The sequence below is a fragment of the Pseudochaenichthys georgianus genome, chromosome 18, assembly GCF_902827115.2.
Source record: "Pseudochaenichthys georgianus chromosome 18, fPseGeo1.2, whole genome shotgun sequence".
Classification (NCBI taxonomy): Eukaryota; Metazoa; Chordata; class Actinopteri; order Perciformes; family Channichthyidae; genus Pseudochaenichthys; species Pseudochaenichthys georgianus.
In genome coordinates this window covers 3713173-3734384 of record NC_047520.1, presented here as the reverse complement: position 1 = coordinate 3734384, position 21212 = coordinate 3713173, and the positions used below count along the sequence as shown (strand labels likewise).

Below are 21212 nucleotides of genomic sequence, written 5' to 3'. Positions count from 1 at the left end.
ATATTAGTGTGCACCTTTTTTACGAGCCATTTGGTGCGACTAAACGCAGAAGAGTACAAAACAAAAATCATTAGGCTATCCATCAAAGAGCATTTACTATCTCGTCTTCTCATCTCTTTTTGAATGTTATGGTCCAGCAGTAAAGCATTGGTATGCAGGGAACTGTTAAATCTCCTCTTGATGATGCGTTCAAGGACGGTCTGATTTCTGAGCGATATGTTCGGGGGAAGACATTCCACAAGCCGTGCTGTGACGGATGCCCTTCACATGCAACGCCAGATAAGAAGCTAAGTCTACAAGTGGAATGTATTGTTGAACAGAAAGCGAGACATAAACGGGTCGGACCAAGAGATATTCAATATTATCCGCACTAAATTGCTTTTGTTATTCCACTCTGCTCATGTGGTTAGTGAGCAGGCCAGGCACAGAATGAATGCAATGTTTCAGGCCCTATTCTGTGTGTGTGTGTCCGTGTGTGAGTCCGTGTGTGTGTTTGTGTGTGAGTCCGTGTGTGTGTGTGTGTTATGAGAACTCTCCCCGTGCCCCTCTGCGACCCCGTCCCTCACAATTAAAATGTGTCGACCTCAGCACGATTGCAACAAGTCATCCGGCAGAATCATGTGACCACACACACACACACACACACACACACACACACACACACACACACACACACACACACACACACACACACACACACACACACACACACACACACACACACACACACACACACACACACACACACACACACACACACACACACACACACACACACACACACACCTAACTGGATGTACTGGTGGGGCACTGGGATGCAGACACGGCTCACATTAAAGCTGTGATCTGATGTGTCACAGTGTCCCAGTTTCCCTGCTCCCAGTTGACAAAGAAACCAGTAAGAAGCAATGAGTGTTGGACTGGTTCTTGTCCAAGACTGAAAATAAACAATTTTATACCATCTGCCTGTTTCACCATAAAATGTCAAATGTTTCAAAAACACAGAATGCTTTGGACCGCCAACCGTTTGAACCGAGGCTAAAAGAAACCTTGAATAGCAATAGGAGATGTAAAATGCTTTATAGCACAATATTAATCAGTATTTTAATTAAAAAGGAATGTCTGTTTTTGCAATGACTAAAACAAAGTTGTTAATCGAAGAGGCACAGAAATCAAATAAAAAGCCAATATGGCCTAATACCAAATGTTAAAGGAGAGCTGCCACTGTATCAACGGTATGGCAATATCTTTGACGAGACACATGGAAGTATATATCGTTCAACAAGCTGATGTGAATGAGGAGGTGTAACTTAATCCCTTGTGACTTAGAGACAAACTACATCCAAGTAAACCATTTGAAGCAAAGAAGTGTTAAAAACCGACTGCCTCACAAAAAAAGGCCAATAAGAGAAAACACACATTTACTCGTTTCGTCCGAATGAAATCCTGCTGCGGAGTTGGAGCCGTTCTCCGCTCACAGGAAGTGAGGACTGAAACTTGAGTGCAATCCAAGCTGAGCAGCAGCGAGGGAGGCTCTGACCAGAGGACGGATCATCCTTCTGCCAGAAGATTTAAGAGTCCTGCGGGTTTGAGGGTCTGCAAGCATGCACTCCGCTGAAGTGCAAGTTAGCCCTGACGCTAGCCCTGACGCTAGCCCTGACGCTAGCCCTGACCTCTGACCTCCGTGGGGGAAGAGAGATCGCACTTTCACCACAGGAATCAATAACGGAAATGTGCTGAAGACAAGGTCGTCCATTTACATTTCCCTTGTGTTAATCACAGTGGTTAACACAAAACACACACACTCTCAGCACACACACACTCAGCACACACACACGGACACGTAAGCTTGAGGCTGGCTCGATAGCTTCCGCCAGGCAAAACCACTGGAAACACCTGCATGTCAACAGCCAATCACTGTCCAAAGCAACTGATCCCGAGAAGCAGCATTATCGACCAAGATCCAGGGTTCAAATATAATTGTTTCCAAGTTTCAATATCTAACAAAGAACATTTTTGACTGGAATTTGTAAAAAATGTCTGGTAAATTGACGTGTTTACCGGCATGGTTATTTATTATGATGTTATTTTCGTGTGCCTGTCATCAGTGTAAAATGATAAACAGATAACATTGGACCAGAATGTCTCGATGTGTGGATGTTTGAAGCTCAGCTAAACGCTGGGTGGCTAACAAGTGGCTAAACGTCATCACGCCAACATTAGCCGCCGTTAGCTTAGCGGTGGTGACGTGTAGTCATGTGACCGTGCTGCAGCTGTTTGAGGCCTAACGTTAGCTGTTTATCCTGCGGAACAAAACGTCTAACACAAAAGTTTGTTTTTCCAAAGATCTTATTTTCCTCAATCTCAAATATTTCTGTTGCAATACTATATTTCAGGTTAGCCTTAAAAAATACTTCATCACTCCACCAATGTTTTGGAGCTTGAGGTTCAATAACAGAAGAAGGAAGGATTTAGTATGTTTGTGTCTTTCAGAAAAAACCCACTCCCACACAGCAGCAATAAATAATACCTTTTGGTACACAACATGCAGACAGACACAAAAGGACACACACAGCAGCAGCAGATTGAGGTACCAGCTGATCAGTGTCATTGTCTCTCCCTCCCCCCCCCCCCCCCCCCCCCCCCCCCAGATGTGTCTGGCTTGCACTTTGCATCGTCCCACAGCGAGGATAACACAACACAAGCCAGTTGGAGCAGCCGGGCCACGCGGCCAGGTGGACGGACGTTGATACTGAACTCAGCCGGGCTGCGATCCCAGCGGGGCTTCAGAACATATGTATTTCCTGACCGCAGAACCGCTTCCCCTTCCTGTCTGCACCTGACGGGCTGCGAGGCGGAAGTGACTTTATGATAAATGGACTCGGGCAGGAATAGGAATAGGAAATGGTGATCGAGTTCAAACACTTGGAATATACAGAAAGCTTCGTTTAACGCCGTGTCTTTAACGGTTAAAAGCTTGCAATCCAATGTACTTTGGAGACGGCTTCTACATTACTTACAATATTTAGAACAGTTTAGGGGGGCCATTGAATGCTTCCTCTTACATTCCTGCTTTAAAGAGTCCTCTCCTGCTGATGTATCAGTATGTAGTGTCTCTACTTTAAAGAGTCCTCTCCTGCTGATGTTCAGGTGTATATCAGTATGTAGTGTCTCTAGTTTAAAGAGTCCTCTCCTGCTGATGTTCAGGTGTATATCAGTATGTAGTGTCTCTAGTTTAAAGAGTCCTCTCCTGCTGATGTTCAGGTGTATATCAGTATGTAGTGTCTCTACTTTAAAGAGTCCTCTCCTGCTGATGTTCAGGTGTATATCAGTGTGTAGTGTCTCTACTTTAAAGAGTCCTCTCCTGCTGATGTTCAGGTGTATATCAGTATGTAGTGTCTCTACTTTAAAGAGTCCTCTCCTGCTGATGTTCAGGTGTATATCAGTATGTAGTGTCTCGACTTTAAAGAGTCCTCTCCTGCTGATGTTCAGGTGTATATCAGTATGTAGTGTCTCTACTTTAAAGAGTCCTCTCCTGCTGATGTTCAGGTGTATATCAGTATGTAGTGTCTCTGCTTTAAAGAGTCCTCTCCTGCTGATGTTCAGGTGTATATCAGTATGTAGTGTCTCTACTTTAAAGAGTCCTCTCCTGCTGATGTTCAGGTGTATATCAGTATGTAGTGTCTCTACTTTAAAGAGTCCTCTCCTGCTGATGTTCAGGTGTATATCAGTGTGTAGTGTCTCTACTTTAAAGAGTCCTCTCCTGCTGATGTTCAGGTGTATATCAGTATGTAGTGTCTCTACTTTAAAGAGTCCTCTCCTGCTGATGTTCAGGTGTATATCAGTATGTAGTGTCTCTACTTTAAAGAGTCCTCTCCTGCTGATGTTCAGGTGTATATCAGCATGTAGTGTCTCTACTTTAAAGAGTCCTCTCCTGCTGATGTTCAGGTGTATATCAGTATGTAGTGTCTCTACTTTAAAGAGTCCTCTCCTGCTGATGTTCAGGTGTATATCAGTATGTAGTGTCTCTGCTTTAAAGAGTCCTCTCCTGCTGATGTTCAGGTGTATATCAGTATGTAGTGTCTCTACTTTAAAGAGTCCTCTCCTGCTGATGTTCAGGTGTATATCAGTATGTAGTGTCTCTACTTTAAAGAGTCCTCTCCTGCTGATGTTCAGGTGTATATCAGTGTGTAGTGTCTCTACTTTAAAGAGTCCTCTCCTGCTGATGTTCAGGTGTATATCAGTATGTAGTGTCTCTACTTTAAAGAGTCCTCTCCTGCTGATGTTCAGGTGTATATCAGTATGTAGTGTCTCTACTTTAAAGAGTCCTCTCCTGCTGATGTTCAGGTGTATATCAGTATGTAGTGTCTCTACTTTAAAGAGTCCTCTCCTGCTGATGTTCAGGTGTATATCAGTATGTAGTGTCTCTGTTACATGGCACCTCTTTTCACCCTCTGTCTGAAACCAGAGCCCAGTCTGCTCTGATTGGTTAGCTGGGTTGTGATTGTTCAACCGCTTAGAGATGTCCCGCCCCTTAGCCTATCACGTACAATGTGTTGGAGCGCTAGCCAATAGCAGCGTAAGTGTTACACAGTGATGTCCTTATGTCACAGAAGTAAACAAAGGAGGCACAACAAGACGTTGCTTCCTTCACTTTCAAACACATTTGTAATTTTCTGACCTTTTATGAATCAAGCATTACATGGATTAAAGAGGATCCTGGCTAGCATGATGAAGCTAAGGAAGTGTGTTTTCAGCCCACAGCAGAGTAGGCCATTTTCTATATTTGGCAGCTTTCATTGTAACCATCTTCTATAGCTATACTGACTTGGGAACAGAGCGGAGTATACTGAATGAAAGACTCGTGATGACGTCCTATTCAATCTGTCGGATGGTTATTCAAAGCAGCCCCGGAGTGGATCTTAAAGTGCACACTATGAAGAGGCTGCCATGTGTCTTCAGAGCCAACTCAAAGCACTAGCCCACCATGAGACGTGCTGAACATGTGTCCGAGGCAGAGGTCTGTCTGCATAGTCAAATCAGATCCCCCTCCCCTTCACCTGGAACCCATTATGGATGATCTGGTTCAAAGAGGAACGAACCAGAGGCTCAGTAACGGGGGGGGGGAATGGGGGGAATGGGAATAGCGTCCATGCATCTGGAAAACCCATACGCATAATGTGCCTTCCAGCCAGGGACAGAGGAGAGGACTCCTGAAATACAGATCACTGTGAAAACACACCTTCTGGAAGCATCCGCTGGGTTTTCGGCAGGAAAGAGTTTGGCCAAGCTAGCTGGAGATTCACGATGAACGTTCTTCTCATTCGAAAAGTTTCCCAAATGAATTGTCTACAGTGGGAAGTACGCAACCTGACGCTACGTTGAACCCCGTTTTGTTACAACTTTCTCAACACAACGTCCTCGTTTCAGTGTCTTTTACAAATGCATCGACACTCAGCCGTAGAAGTTTCTGTGCAGGGTAGAAAAAAAACTAGAAACTCCTTTGGGAATAAATGAGAAGTGTGCATTTAGAGCCGCTTAAAAAAAACAGAAAATACCACGTTGTGCCCTCAGCATAGGGCTGCTCAATTCATCGTATTTTAATCGCAATTACGATTTTGGCTTGCAACGATTACGAAAACAACGTAATCGAAACAAAATGATTATTTTTTTATTATTATAATTATTTTTTTATTATTGGTTTTTCAGTTGAATTATTCTTAAAGTTCGGGTAATCAACGGTTAAAAAAATACTGTTCACATTTTTTTTTAAATAAATGGTTTTCAAAGTAAATGGATAATCGTTTTTAATAATCGTGATATCAATTATTGACCCAAATAATCGAGATTATGATTTTTGCCATAATCGAGCAGCCCTACTCAGCAGAGGATATGCTTTTGAGTACCGTCTTTGCCTTTACTTCTCCTGTTGACATTAAGCTACTGTGTGTGTGTGTGTGTGTGTGTGTGTGTATATGAGTGTGTATTGTTATGTGTGTTGAGCTGCTTCTGTTTGAACATTTATGCTTATTTATTTCAGCCGCCTTTGCCCTCCCTCCTCGATGAGTTGCTTATGTAAGACATCAGCGCAAGCTTCACACACACACACACACACACACACACACACACACACACACACACACACACACACACACACACACACACACACACACACACACACACACACACACACACACACACACACACACACACACACACACACACACACACACACACACACACACACACACACACACACACACACACACACACACACACACACACACACACACACACACACACACACACACACACACACACACACACACACACACACACACACACACAACTTTTTACAGTATCACGGCTTCTACAGATGATATTTTTAATGGATTTTTTGTCAAAGCACTTCAGATATTCATTGCTGTCGGGATGTTAAGAGCATTCCATGGAATATAACAAAAAGTGTATCTCGAGCCGGGTTCTCAAACTTACCTACCCCACCTTTAAATACCAGGATGTCTTGAAATATTGGATTAGAAATGAAATCTGACAAGTGCTCGATATCTCGATTTCCCCCCTCTACATGTTAGGCCTCTGTACCATTTGAACGTGGCCGTTTTAGCACAACACATCGACTATATGTAGGTATACTGATTGGAGCATGAACCAAAGACTAACTTAATTCAGATTAGAGCAGAGGACAGAGATTCAACTGGCAGAGGTGAGCAACAGGAGCTACACCGAGAGCAGCAACAGCAGAATTAGCCATGATAGAAAGATGGCCTACTGTATATCACTTATCCAAGATCAAAACGAATACATAGATTTCATAAGATTTGGATACATAGTGTTGTTAACATAGAATACGGTGCAAGTAATCACCTATCTCACATCCCTAAACCAAACCCATGCGATGTTAGCACTGACCGGCAGACAGAATGGATCACACACTAATCCTCCACACACCTCCCTGATAAGCCCCACTGCTCTCTTATCTAGTCGACATGCATCCAAAAAAGCTCGTTCCCGATGACACACGCAACCAGCTGGTGACATGTTGCTACCAGAGACACACCTGACCCGTGCGTTGGAAAAGCACGGTCACGATAAAAATGGAGAAGGAGCATTGGAGCTGCGGAGACATGGGCGCTAATTGGTAATCGTGAAGCTCTCCACTAGCGAGGATGCATTGGACAATTCTGCATGTGTGTGCGCGACGCAACAACAATAACAAACGTCCCTCCATGAAAGAAGGCATGTGGCCACACCATAGCTGTCACATGCAAAGCGGATTTTTAAAATCCAATCAGTCTTACCTGGCGGCAGTCTCTTCTTCTTCTTCTTCTTCTTCTTCTTCTTCTTCTTGTCTATTTAAATGGCTCAATCAGATGCTTCTCTCCTGCTCTGCATCTCATTCCGGTTCGCCCATGTCTGCAGCTCGATGGATGGAAGAGGAGGATGAAGAGGAGCCTGTGAAGTGAGTAAATATGGGTCCCTGTTGGCGACCCAGCTGCGTGGACAGGATTTATGTCGTTTCCAAGGCAGCGTCCGTCGACCTGACGAGCATCAAGCTGCAGCCCGTAGTGGAGAACAGACCACTTCCGGTTTCACTTTTCAAATTAAAAGTCGCAATTAAAGTTACCAAACAAGGGGACAATATACTAAGAAAGAGGAGCCTGTAATTTATTCCTGAATCATTTTAGAAATCAGCTATTTAATCATTTTAACTTGAATTTAAAATGCTTGAGTTAATACGTTAATTATTTTCAGTTGGATGCCAATATACATGACACGTTAAATGCTTATCTGTATTGTATTGGTTCATTAACACATGGAATAAAAGATTACACAATACTATAGAACGATATCAATATTGTTAACAGAGGCTAATGCAAAAGACGTGCATGTCTCAATTTCTACACAGCACTTGTCGTGCATAGCCTATACAGTAGCATGGTTATTCAAATTAAATTAAACATTTTTAAAGAAAGATCTAGCTGCTAAATGTTGCACAAATATGAATGCCTAAGCTATACAGTTTAGGTGGTCTTTAATTAATTATTAAATACAATTACTGAGTTTTTCCACGATGTCTAATGCAAAACAAGAACACATTTGATAGCAGTGGATACACGTTGACATATGCAAAAGGTAACTATGACAACACGTTCTTGTCTTTTGAGGCCATTTCTAACCCATGAACGTCACAGATTAATGCTTTTGTCAAGAGTAATTTACAGCTTGAAAATGTATGTTGGAGAAGTGTTGTTGAATTGAACGTAAACAGGTGAAGCTAATTAGCCTGACCACCACATGGCAGCTAACACCAATGCTAACACTACAAGTCGCGTCTCTGCAAATAGCAGTCATGCTGTACATTAATACATATGCAGACTTGTACATTAGTGCAACAATACTCAAGAGTGACTTTATGTTGAATATTTAAAGGTGTAACTGCTCGTATTTCAAGTGGTTCCTCGCGCTAGCTTGACGCAGCTCTAACAGATTTGGGAGATGCAGCAAATCGGTGTGTCGGTGCGTATCCGAAGCCTCGCGAGTGTTTCCGGAGATTCACGAGGACACCGCCCACTCTGTGGAGGCTGCTGCGAGACGACAGAATACACACACCACCCTCCATGTAAACACGTGGGGGCCATAGCGTCGTTTCTCTTTAAAAAATGACGTAATGCCAAACATAGTTTATTCACCAGCTTATTCCCTGGCGTCATTCCACCTGTATGCGCACATGCTAAATAGACCAAGATACAGGAACAACAACATTATTTTCTTAACTGATGTATAATCTTTCAATTAAACACATCCATTTTAAAAAGTATGGTAATTTAAGGATGAATTTTAAGATGTGTGGAAGGCTAATTTTAAGTGTAGACTACTGTTACTACAATGTACAGTATTAAGTAGTTGTTGACATGGATGTAGAATCGATAACAGACCGATTTCTCCAATGTCATATTAATCTCTTTGACACGTAATTTAAACAGCATCTTAAGGTTGCATTTTTAAATTATTAGTCTATTATTTACAGTAAATTAATTGTTGTGGACTTGGATCTAGGCTCCTCTTAACGCCTATTAACCCAACCCTGACCAGTTAGATAACAGACACCTCGTTGGTCTAATAACAGTTTGTGAAAAGATATAACGGCATTCATGTAGTTATTAAAACCAGTGTAAAGTGCGTGGCAGACTCAAGACGTAACCTGCTGTTCCGCATCTCTACCACTGAGTGTCGCTGTTGCCTTGAGTTTGAGACAGAATCTCCTGCAGGTGTTTGGCTCCTCGGTCGCTGTCCATGGTGCTGAATCCATTTAGACACCACTGCAAGCTGACGTGTGGAAAGAAAACGCCCTGATATTGAAATCTAGGTTTCTACAAAAACCCTTTAATATCAAAGAAACAGTCGAAGTGAGTTTCACAACACAAAGTCTCTGCTTTGTGAAAGGTGCAAATAGGGATGTATGAGCTTTATCAACCTCCATTTGAAACCTGTTGGAACAGCGGCAACACAGACGAATTGTGCCACAGTTAACTATGTCCTGTTTTTTGTGCAATTAAACACCAGCGACCTGCATCCAACTCATAGGTAGAGAACGGTGCCTAATTCTTCCAGCGTGTGGAGAGCGAATATATCAGGAGGGTTTCTGCTCAGGAGAGCTCTGAAACACAGCCAAGGCGTCTCTTTCGGCTGCGTTGTGAAGCACTTTGTCAAAGCTCTCACTGATTGGCTGAATATAATCCATGATAATAGAGGAGTGACAGCGCCAACACACCGTTCAGAGCTTTGTCATCAAATCTGAGACTCAGAATGAAAAGGACCTGGGAGTGAATGTTGATAATACCGACATTTAGTGACCATATCCATCGGGCAGCCAACAAAGCCAATGGTATCCTAGCAACGATCCGCAGACACTTATTTGGATGTCGTTTACACACCTCTCGTGCACAGCCACTCCTCGAGTATGGGAATGTCGCCTGGTCTCCCATGTGCTGAGTTCATCGAGACAATACAGAGACGAAGCCGGTTCCAGAACTAAAAGGACCTACTATCAAGAACGACTGAAGTCTTAAGATCCCGAGGAGCAGGCGGGCGAGGGGAGATATGATCGAAGTATTCAAATACCTCCACCACGTCTACAAAACCTCATGCCCACTACAACGGGATTCTAACACCAGGACGCTGCCTCAAGTTGAAGAAACAGTACTCAAGACTAGCCATCCGCCGCCACTTGTTCAGCCTGCAGCGCGTGGTCGCACATCCAAGACGGATAACTGTCTCAAGTCCCGCCTCGACTATCAAACATCACCTTCACTTTGGACGATGTGACTGTTGCAGCATCCTCAGTGTATAAAGAACAGGGATCTTATTTATGAGCGACTAAAAGGCCCTACAGTCGTATCCCATTGATTGATTTTTCTTACTACAGCTCAACAACTTCTAACATTTCAAACACGATTTGGTGTTCTCTGTGCTGGCTTTAAAAACAAATCAAAGCTCCAAACTTATATTATTAATTTATTTTAGATATTAAGGAGAGTCGACTGGAGACTTCAAGACGCGGCTTAAAGCAACATTTAAAACATTAGCCATGTGGTGAGAGTGCAAATGAGACAATTGTCCACACATTAGAATAATATTTTAATAAATAAATAGCAGCATCACACATAAAAAAGGAAATATACATTGTGTGTATGATGGCATCGTATAAACTCAAAACGTGTTGTAGACAAACATTCACAATTAAAATGGTATAAAAAAAACAGCCACTGCAAAACAGAAGAAGGTTCAACACGGACCCACGTCACCCACGAGCGGCGGCAGATCAAACAAGAGCGAGACAAACCAGAGAACCGGGGTGTGTGTGTGTGTGTGTGTGTGTGTGTTGATGCAGAAAGGTGCTTGAGAGATGTTGGGTTTGCCAAACTCTTGAAGAACCTGCAGCTCTGGCTTTTCTCGGAGACGGTTACTGACAGAGTTTGGTGTCGGGACTCGAGGGGAGACAGCTGCTGGGAGAACATATGGTGTGGACGCGCGTGTCTGAACATTTCTCACAATTGGTAGAACAAGTTGGCCTTATCAAAAGTTCCTCTTTTGAGTTTTTGCAATTTGCTGCTACTTCCAATTGTATTACCTTCCATATTGACTGAGGTTGATGAACAGATTGATACCACTCTCATGTCTGTACAGTACACACGAGCAGCTAATTAGCCTAGCTTAGCATTAAGCAAGGGAACAAGGCTAATCGGTTAGCTTGGTTCTGTCCAACAAAAAAGAGATATTGAAAAGTGAAAGACTCTCAATACAACCAACTTTAAAAAAATGTATGCGGACTAGCCAAATAGGAAACATGTTATATCGATTATCTAATATATTTTATTGTATCTTTTAGTTTAACTTTGGACAGAACCATGCTAACTGTCCCCTCTGCTTCAAGTGAGTATGCTAAGCTAAGCTAACTTTCCCCAACCTTTTTCAATATTGTGATAAAAAAGCTTTTCTCCGTGGATAGTCTTTCTCTGAAGCGTGTGCATGTGCTCTGCTTGTGTGAGCGGTGCACATCACCCTGAAGCAGTTCTTGCACAACACATTGCTGCCTGAAAAGCAGGACATAGTCAGAGAGAGGGAACAAGAGCCCAAATCAGCCCTCCTGAGATGTATCCAAGTGGAACTCTGTCAGTAACCGCCTCCACACACGCCAGTCCTGGATCACATCGCAGTTGAAATCCCTCCAGACACTTCGTCCCAGTGATCGCTCTCATCTGCTGGACGTGCGCCGGGCAGGTTGGCGTCTGCAGGGACACACGGATCCCATCCATCGTGCCCGACACAATCCATACACACATTTACCGGATGATTTCCAGGTAGCCGTGTGAGCCAGGCCGGGCACGCGGGAAACACACAGTTATTACACACCTGGATGTAACCACGACGACCCGTGGCTCGGATAGTCCGCTCTTCTTCTCTTGTTGTTGTTGGTGTTTTGACAAAGATGCCTGCTTTGCGATGTGCCTTTTGTTGATTTCCCTTTGTTTGTTCTTTTTGCTTCCGTACAAGTATTAAAAAAAAGAGAACCAAAAATATAAAACGAATGAGGCAGAGAGGACCTTTTGAACATTACTTCAAACATGCAGAATATTTGTAGGCAAACCATGGCGGCTTTAGCTCATGTAGACGTCCCCCTGTGGAGAGAAAAGTAGTGCCAATGACCACGGAGTAATACACGTGGTGCAGGAACGATACAGAGATGCACAGAATCAGAATGAAGAGCCTCATTCTGACTGTGTGCAGACCTCAGGCGCTGGATGTGATTGGTCCACTGCCGGCTTTGCTTTTTGACCTTGAAAGAGTAAAAAAAAGGGGGGGTTACATTCAGATGTTTGCACTTTTGGCTGTCCTCTGGCTGAAGGGAGATCGACCAAAATGAAATATTGATCGCTGTGAGAAATCTACTTTGGTACGATAACAGCTAGACTTGAAGGAAAACTCAGTTGTTCACTTTTTTTAATTCGTTTTTTCATTGAAAGGAGAACTCCAGCAATGTAGCACTTCACTTCCGTAATGTTGAGAGACTAAAAAGAAATACATTAGGAACAGATTGGACCAACATCGAAGCAGCAGAGGCGGAGAAATCAAGATGGTTCGTGTCAATCTGTAAAAAACACTACAATTCCCACAATGCAACTCACCAGCATCTTTAATTGAACCTCTGCTGCTCCCAACAATTTAAATGATAAATTATTGTAACACGAGGTGACCTAGATGACATCACTATGACATCCTCTGGGTCATTTATTTGTGTCTCAAAACGCTTTACATTAAAATGCAGTGTAACATTGGTGGAGTGGCCCTTTAAGACTTTTCTGAATGGATGTCCTTCACAACACGAACCAGTTAGCTCTATAAAACTAAACCTACAAAGCCAATCACTTTACACAAGTTATATCTTCTTTATTATCTGGTTTGATGCTAAATCCACACGATATGAAATCCTCTTCTAAAGGCAGTGTATTCGCAGATATTTCAGCCGGCGGAGATGCGGAGGAATCACTCAGCGTGTCAGATTCAGATGCCGATACAACGTGGGAGAGGAGGGAGGGCGAGAAAGTCGGTTGAAGAGCGTCTTTATGGAGTCAGGGTCTGTCTCTTTGACTTTCCGTCCGTTTCATGCCGCAGATGAAATCTAAAGCTGTTTGAGTCTCTCTGACCGGACTGTAAAGTGGACAGAGATCAGAGAGGTTGGTGACTATTGAATCAGGGGTCAAAGCCAGTGGCGGACCCGATGGGCCGGGACTGAAGTGGGCCGGTCGGATCAGTCACTAGCAACTAGGGCTGCTCAATTGATCATATTTTAATCGCAATTATGATTATGGCTTGCAACGATTGTGAAAACCACGTAATTTAAATAAAACTATTTATTTTTCTAAAAAAAAAATTGTATTGAATTATAATTAAAGTTCAGGGTAATCAACTGTTAAAAACATACTGTTCAAATTGTTTTTCTCCAATAGATTGATGTTTTCAAAGTAAATAGATAATCGTTTTTAATAATCGTGATATCAATTATTGACCAAAATAATCGAGATTATGATTTTTGCCATAATCGAGCAGCCCTACTACCCGTCATCGTACACCAGAGCTCATTGCCCAAAGCTTCTGTTCGTCCTCTTTGACTTCGACTGTTCGAGAACATTCTGCCTGCCTGGTTTCATTGGTGAGAAAAGTCTAATGCTTGACCTTCAATAGAAAACCCTAATTTTCTAAATCGCCATAACTGCGTGTTCTTGTTCTTTGGCTATGGGTCTGATAATAGGACATTTAGAAGTGGCCAATTGTTGATAGAAGTGCAGGATAATCTCAATATGCTGAATAAGCATCATTAAATGTCATGGTTTTGGGGTACATGAAAGTAAGGAAGATCTTGGAAAGTGACTTATGATGGTTGCTAATGAATGAAAGCAATGACAGTGGCTGAAAATCTAAATCTATATATATTGTATTCCTTTTAAGACTGACATCTGAGGAGCGTTTGTGCACCCTTACATTACAAACGATCACATGTTCCCTTTAAAGATTGCTCCCTTTTATTGTATTGATTGTTGTCAGTAGAAACCTTTCGATGTTGGGACTAATTTATTCTCCGTGGTCAACAGAAGCAAAGAGCCCGACAGCTGTGTTGGACCGAAGGCCGACGCCATGTTTTTTTTATCGCTCTTTAAGACCCCTTGTTCAATCCCAGGTTTGACCACCAGATGGCGCTGTGACTCCACTACATTCCGTGCTCTCTCACTGACTCCGAGCGGCAGCCTGGAGAAAGGTTCCTTCTTCGGAGAGAAATCACCGTTTCTGTCGGCTGAACAGTTTGATTATACATGCTCGACAGGTTCATTCAGATATATTTTATTGTATGACTGTTGTAGTCAAAGCTTGACTGGCACAAAAATAGATTTTGGTTTAGTTTGATTATCAGGACTGTGTGAAGGCTTCGGGTCGTGGTTTGACTCTGTAACCTCCGTCAGCGGGACTCCATCGAGGGCCTCTTGACTTCATGCCGGGTTAACTGTGAGAAAAAGCTCTTCACTGACTGCTTTTCTCGTCAAACTCCTCTCCAATGGCTACCTCAGTCTCCACCAAGAACCCTGACTGCTTCAATCCTCCCCGTTATGCTATGAAAACCAACATGTTGTCACCTGATAGAAAAAGAAACACGTCGAAAATGTTGGCTTTCATCTTAGAGTTTCTCTCGTAATCTGACTTTGTTGAATGTATTGCGCTTCAGTTTGAGGATAAGGCTCTATCAATCTAGTCCTTTCACAACACAAGTCCTCGGGTTTACAGCCAATCACAACGATGTCCGCTTCGTCTGAAACGTTGCTCGGCAGGTTTACAAAAGAATACTTTAAAAACGACACGAAAAAACACGCAATCACACGCTGCTGGTGTCTTCTCTGGAGGCGGGACTATAGCTGATGACTGACAGCTCCGGCTCCACCTGTGTTTCGGTTTCCGAGAGCATCCCGATGTTCTGGCATTCGGAGAGGCTCTGCGACACTATTCCGATTTGTGTCTCGTCGTCTGTAAAGTCCTCCGGGTCCACCGTCAGCCTCCCGTTGTCCCCCCGCCCGTTTCGACAGTTACTATTGCGGTCTATGCTTGTTTTACCGTGCCTCCCCATCAGGAGGGGGGTGATAGAGTGCGAGGGGCACTGAGGGGCGACCAGGAAGGTCTTACAGCTCTGTCCCGCCGCGTTGGCCCCCGCTTTGTAGCGACACCTGATGTAGCTGGAGAAGGCCCTCCTGTAGGTCTTGTTGAAGAGGGTGTAGACCAGAGGGTTCACCCCCGAGGAGATGTAGCCCACCCACACGAAGACGTTGAGGAGGTCGTTGAGCAGCGACTCGTTGCAGGACCCCCGGCACAGCACGAAGGTGACGTTGGTGATGAAGAAGGGACACCACATGATGAGGAAGAGGAAGAAGACGATTCCCAGGACCTAAAGAAGGAAATAGGCAAAAGTACACACATCCTTTACTCAAGCAGAAGTACAGATGTTTGAACATACTCTGGTTAAAGTAGAAGTACTGACTAGACTTCTTTACTCAAGTAGAAGTAGAAATGTACTTAAAGGTCACCTATCATGCTATTTCTAGGCAATAGCATGGGTCTCAGATATATACAAATATATAAAAACATGTCTATGAAGTGTTTTGCTCAAAATACCAAACAGATCCCCCATTCTAGCCACGCCTCATATCCCTCTATTTCACTTCCTGTTTCTAAAGTGCTGATTCTGCTGATAAAGCTTTAAAAAAAAAAAGAAGCTCAAAGGCTTTCTCACAAGCTGAGTTCCTTTTTACTTCCTGCTTCTTCACACACATGCTCTCCAGTACAGGTTAGTTCTGAGTGTTAGCGATGCTAATGTAAACACCGACCATATTATGTCCAAAACAGTCGGGCATTGTTTCTGATAGCAACGTTTCTGATTGGGCCGTGGGTCCACATTTCAGATGTTACGTACAACATGTAAGAAGTAGAAAGTACAGGTATTTGGGTTCAACATGTGAGAAGTAGAAAGTACAGGTATTTGAGTTCAACATGTGAGAAGTAGAAAGTACAGGTATTTGAGTTCAACATGTAAGAAGTAGAAAGTACAGGTATTTGTGTTCAACATGTAAGAAGTAGAAAGTACAGGTATTTGTGTTCAACATGTGAGAAGTAGAAAGTACAGGTATTTGTGTTTAACATGTAAGAAGTAGAAAGTACAGGTATTTGGGTTCAACATGTAAGAAGTAGAAAGTACAGGTATTTGGGTTCAACATGTAAGAAGTAGAAAGTACAGGTATTTGTGTTCAACATGTAAGAAGTAGAAAGTACAGATATTTGAGTTCAACATGTAAGAAGTAGAAAGTACAGATATTTGTGTTTAACATGTAAGAAGTAGAAAGTACAGGTATTTGGGTTCAACATGTAAGAAGTAGAAAGTACAGGTATTTGGGTTCAACATGTAAGAAGTAGAAAGTACAGGTATTTGTGTTCAACATGTAAGAAGTAGAAAGTACAGGTATTTGTGTTCAACATGAGAGAAGTAGAAAGTACAGGTATTTGGGTTCAACATGTAAGAAGTAGAAAGTACAGGTATTTGAGTTCAACATGTGAGAAGTAGAAAGTACAGGTATTTGGTGTTCAACATGTAGAAGTAGAAAGTACAGGTATTTGTGTTAAACATGTAAGAAGTAGAAAGTACAGGTATTTGAGTTCAACATGTAAGAAGTAGAAAGTACAGGTATTTGTGTTCAACATGTAAGAAGTAGAAAGTACAGGTATTTGTGTTCAACATGTAAGAAGTAGAAAGTACAGGTATTTGGGTTCAACATGTAGAGAAGTAGAAAGTACAGGTATTTGAGTTCAACATGTAGAAGTAGAAAGTACAGGTATTTGTGTTCAACATGTAAGAAGTAGAAAGTACAGGTATTTGGGTTCAACATGTAAGAAGTAGAAAGTACAGGTATTTGTGGTTCAACATGAGAGAAGTAGAAAGTACAGGTATTTGGGTTCAACATGTAGAAGTAGAAAGTACAGGTATTTGGGTTCAACATGTAAGAAGTAGAAAGTACAGGTATTTGGGTTCAACATGTAAGAAGTAGAAAGTACAGGTATTTGAGTTCAACATGTGAGAAGTAGAAAGTACAGGTATTTGAGTTCAACATGTAAGAAGTAGAAAGTACAGTATTTGGGTTCACATGTGAGAAGTAGAAAGTACAGGTATTTGAGTTCAACATGTAGAGAAGTAGAAAGTACAGGTATTTGGGTTCAACATGTGAGAAGTAGAAAGTACAGGTATTTGAGGTTCAACATGTGAGAAGTAGAAAGTACAGGTATTTGAGTTCAACATGTGAGAAGTAGAAAGTACAGGTATTTGAGTTCAACATGTGAGAAGTAGAAAGTACAGGTATTTGAGTTCAACATGTAGAAGTAGAAAGTACAGGTATTTGAGTTCAACATGTGAGAAGTAGAAAGTACAGGTATTTGAGTTCAACATGTGAGAAGTAGAAAGTACAGGTATTTGGGTTCAACATGTGAGAAGTAGAAAGTACAGGTATTTGAGTTCAACATGTGAGAAGTAGAAAGTACAGGTATTTGAGTTCAACATGTGAGAAGTAGAAAGTACAGGTATTTGAGTTCAACATGTGAGAAGTAGAAAGTACAGGTATTTGTGTTCAACATGTGAGAAGTAGAAAGTACAGGTATTTGAGTTCAACATGTGAGAAGTAGAAAGTACAGGTATTTGTGTTCAACATGTGAGAAGTAGAAAGTACAGGTATTTGTGTTTAACATGTAAGAAGTAGAAAGTACAGGTATTTGGGTTCAACATGTAAGAAGTAGAAAGTACAGGTATTTGGGTTCAACATGTAAGAAGTAGAAAGTACAGGTATTTGTGTTCAACATGTAAGAAGTAGAAAGTACAGGTATTTGTGTTCAACATGAGAGAAGTAGAAAGTACAGGTATTTGGGTTCAACATGTAAGAAGTAGAAAGTACAGGTATTTGTGTTCAACATGTAAGAAGTAGAAAGTACAGGTATTTGAGTTCAACATGTGAGAAGTAGAAAGTACAGGTATTTGGGTTCAACATGAGAGAAGTAGAAAGTACAGGTATTTGGGTTCAACATGTGAGAAGTAGAAAGTACAGGTATTTGAGTTCAACATGTGAGAAGTAGAAAGTACAGGTATTTGAGTTCAACATGTGAGAAGTAGAAAGTACAGGTATTTGAGTTCAACATGTAAGAAGTAGAAAGTACAGGTATTTGATGTTCAACATGTAAGAAGTAGAAAGTACAGGTATTTGTGTTCAACATGTGAAGAAGTAGAAAGTACAGGTATTTGGGTTCAACATGTAAGAAGTAGAAAGTACAGGTATTTGTGTTTCAACATGTAAGAAGTAGAAAGTACAGGTATTTGGGTTCAACATGTAAGAAGTAGAAAGTACAGGTATTTGGGTTCAACATGTAAGAAGTAGAAAGTACAGGTATTTGTGTTCAACATGTAAGAAGTAGAAAGTACAGGTATTTGTGTTCAACATGAGAGAAGTAGAAAGTACAGGTATTTGGGTTCAACATGTAAGAAGTAGAAAGTACAGGTATTTGTGTTCAACATGAGAGAAGTAGAAAGTACAGGTATTTGGGTTCAACATGTAGAAGTAGAAAGTACAGGTATTTGAGTTCAACATGTGAGAAGTAGAAAGTACAGGTATTTGGGTTCAACATGAGAGAAGTAGAAAGTACAGGTATTGGGTTCAACATGTAAGAAGTAGAAAGTACAGATATTTGTGTTTAACATGTAAGAAGTAGAAAGTACAGGTATTTGGGTTCAACATGTAAGAAGTAGAAAGTACAGGTATTTGGGTTCAACATGTAAGAAGTAGAAAGTACAGGTATTTGTGTTCAACATGTAAGAAGTAGAAAGTACAGGTATTTGTGTTCAACATGAGAGAAGTAGAAAGTACAGGTATTTGGGTTCAACATGTAAGAAGTAGAAAGTACAGGTATTTGAGTTCAACATGTGAGAAGTAGAAAGTACAGGTATTTGGGTTCAACATGTAAGAAGTAGAAAGTACAGGTATTTGTGTTCAACATGTAAGAAGTAGAAAGTACAGGTATTTGAGTTCAACATGTAAGAAGTAGAAAGTACAGGTATTTGGGTTCAACATGTGAGAAGTAGAAAGTACAGGTATTTGAGTTCAACATGTAAGAAGTAGAAAGTACAGGTATTTGAGTTCAACATGTAAGAAGTAGAAAGTACAGGTATTTGAGTTCAACATGTAAGAAGTAGAAAGTACAGGTATTTGTGTTCAACATGTGAGAAGTAGAAAGTACAGGTATTTGTGTTTAACATGTAAGAAGTAGAAAGTACAGGTATTTGGGTTCAACATGTAAGAAGTAGAAAGTACAGGTATTTGTGTTCAACATGTAAGAAGTAGAAAGTACAGGTATTTGTGTTCAACATGTAATAAGTAGAAAGTACAGGTATTTGGGTTCAACATGAGAGAAGTAGAAAGTACAGGTATTTGAGTTCAACATGTAAGAAGTAGAAAGTACAGGTATTTGAGTTCAACATGTGAGAAGTAGAAAGTACAGGTATTTGGGTTCAACATGTGAGAAGTAGAAAGTACAGGTATTTGTGTTCAACATGAGAGAAGTAGAAAGTACAGGTATTTGGGTTCAACATGTGAGAAGTAGAAAGTACAGGTATTTGAGTTCAACATGTGAGAAGTAGAAAGTACAGGTATTTGAGTTCAACATGTAAGAAAAGTCGTCAGAAAAACAAGTAGTGGAGTAAAGTACTGATACCAGAGAAATGTACTTAGGTTCAGTAACGTAGTATTTGTCCTCCACTACCTCCCACCTCTGCCCATGAGGTGCTTATAAGCATGTCCAGTCCTTTCTCCATGTTGCTACCCTCAGAAGGACCCTCTGTGTTCCCAGGAACTAAACCATGTGACTGAATAGAAGCAGGTTGTTCTCGCCTCCCTGATTCAAGGTCGTGACCTCCGTGGTTCACCGTCACATCAATCTGTTGCTAAGAAATACCACCCTTTGGAAAAGGTTGTTGTCACGACATGACCTTGGAAGCGAGTAAATCAAGCTTTGTTTTCTTGCCATCCTAAAGGTGGAATACTGTGAAGCCATGTCTATAATATCACCTTATTATTATTAGCATTCTGCCCTTTAATGAAGCCACTGCTCTCTGTTGTCGTGCCCTCAGCTCGAGCTTCACATTACTCAAAGTTGGCTCTAAAGTGGAAGCCTCTTCATTATTAGTTTAGGAAATGCTTTTATTATATAAAGCATTTTGAAGTTACGACTGTATTTCTTTGATTAGCCACGAGTGGATGCTTGTGTTTAGACAAAAGAAATGTCACCATTCAGAACTTTCCACTTTGTTTTCTTGATGGAGTTTTCTTGCGATCTTAAAGGTGTTGCCGTGGAAACCATGGCCATATTATGAGGTTATTATAATGAGCGTTTTGCCCTTTAATGAAGCCTTTAAGTGTCTTTAGCTCGAGTATCAAATGACCCAAAGCTGGCATTGAACGCTCAAATGTCTCTTTAATCTTTCTTTATGAAATACTAATACGCTTCTTATATAAATAATTAGCAAGTTTAAACTGTATTTCAGTTGGGACATGACAGTTTGCTTGTGCTTGGATGTAAGAAACGTAACAATATAACAGGTGCTGCAGTGATATAAAAGACTCTCCACTCCTACTTCAAAGTTAAATCTATCTTCATTGTCCCTCCTCCTTAAAGGACAAATATATAAAAAATGATTTAATTCAGCTCCTGTCGTGCTTAGCTTTAACGGGTCATAACTTTCAAACTGACGTTGCCTGGAGACCAAAGCACTCGCCTGTTTCGAAAACTAAAATCTGGCATGAATGAACGGATCGTGCATTTCAGTTAGAGAAAGTCAAGAAGCGTGGAGCGAATGGAAAAGGTCATTTGTTTATTCTCGTCCTCCCTTTTAATTCACAAATACTGCGAGTGTTTATGTTTCTCCCTCATTTCCTCTGATCTGACTTTGCACTCCTCTTCATTCGGCTTTAATGTATTTCATTAATTTCATTGTGATTTATTTTAAATTGCTGCCTTTCTCCTCTCATTTCCAACTTGTTCTCCTATTTCCAGAGGGGGGAGGTAGT

At 41.4% G+C, this 21212-nt stretch overlaps 1 protein-coding gene across 1 annotated transcript in view; it reads right to left on the bottom strand.

Moving 5' to 3' along the window:
- Window positions 1–10687: 10687 nt before the first annotated feature.
- htr2cl1 (5-hydroxytryptamine (serotonin) receptor 2C, G protein-coupled-like 1) overlaps window positions 10688–21212 on the bottom strand; it is a 201288-nt gene continuing 190763 nt past the window's right edge. Inside the window, exon 9 of the mRNA XM_034106479.2 lies at window positions 10688–15508. Coding sequence (XP_033962370.1) covers window positions 14945–15508 — 564 coding nt within the window. The 3' untranslated portion in view covers window positions 10688–14944. The remainder of the gene's footprint in view (window positions 15509–21212) is intronic.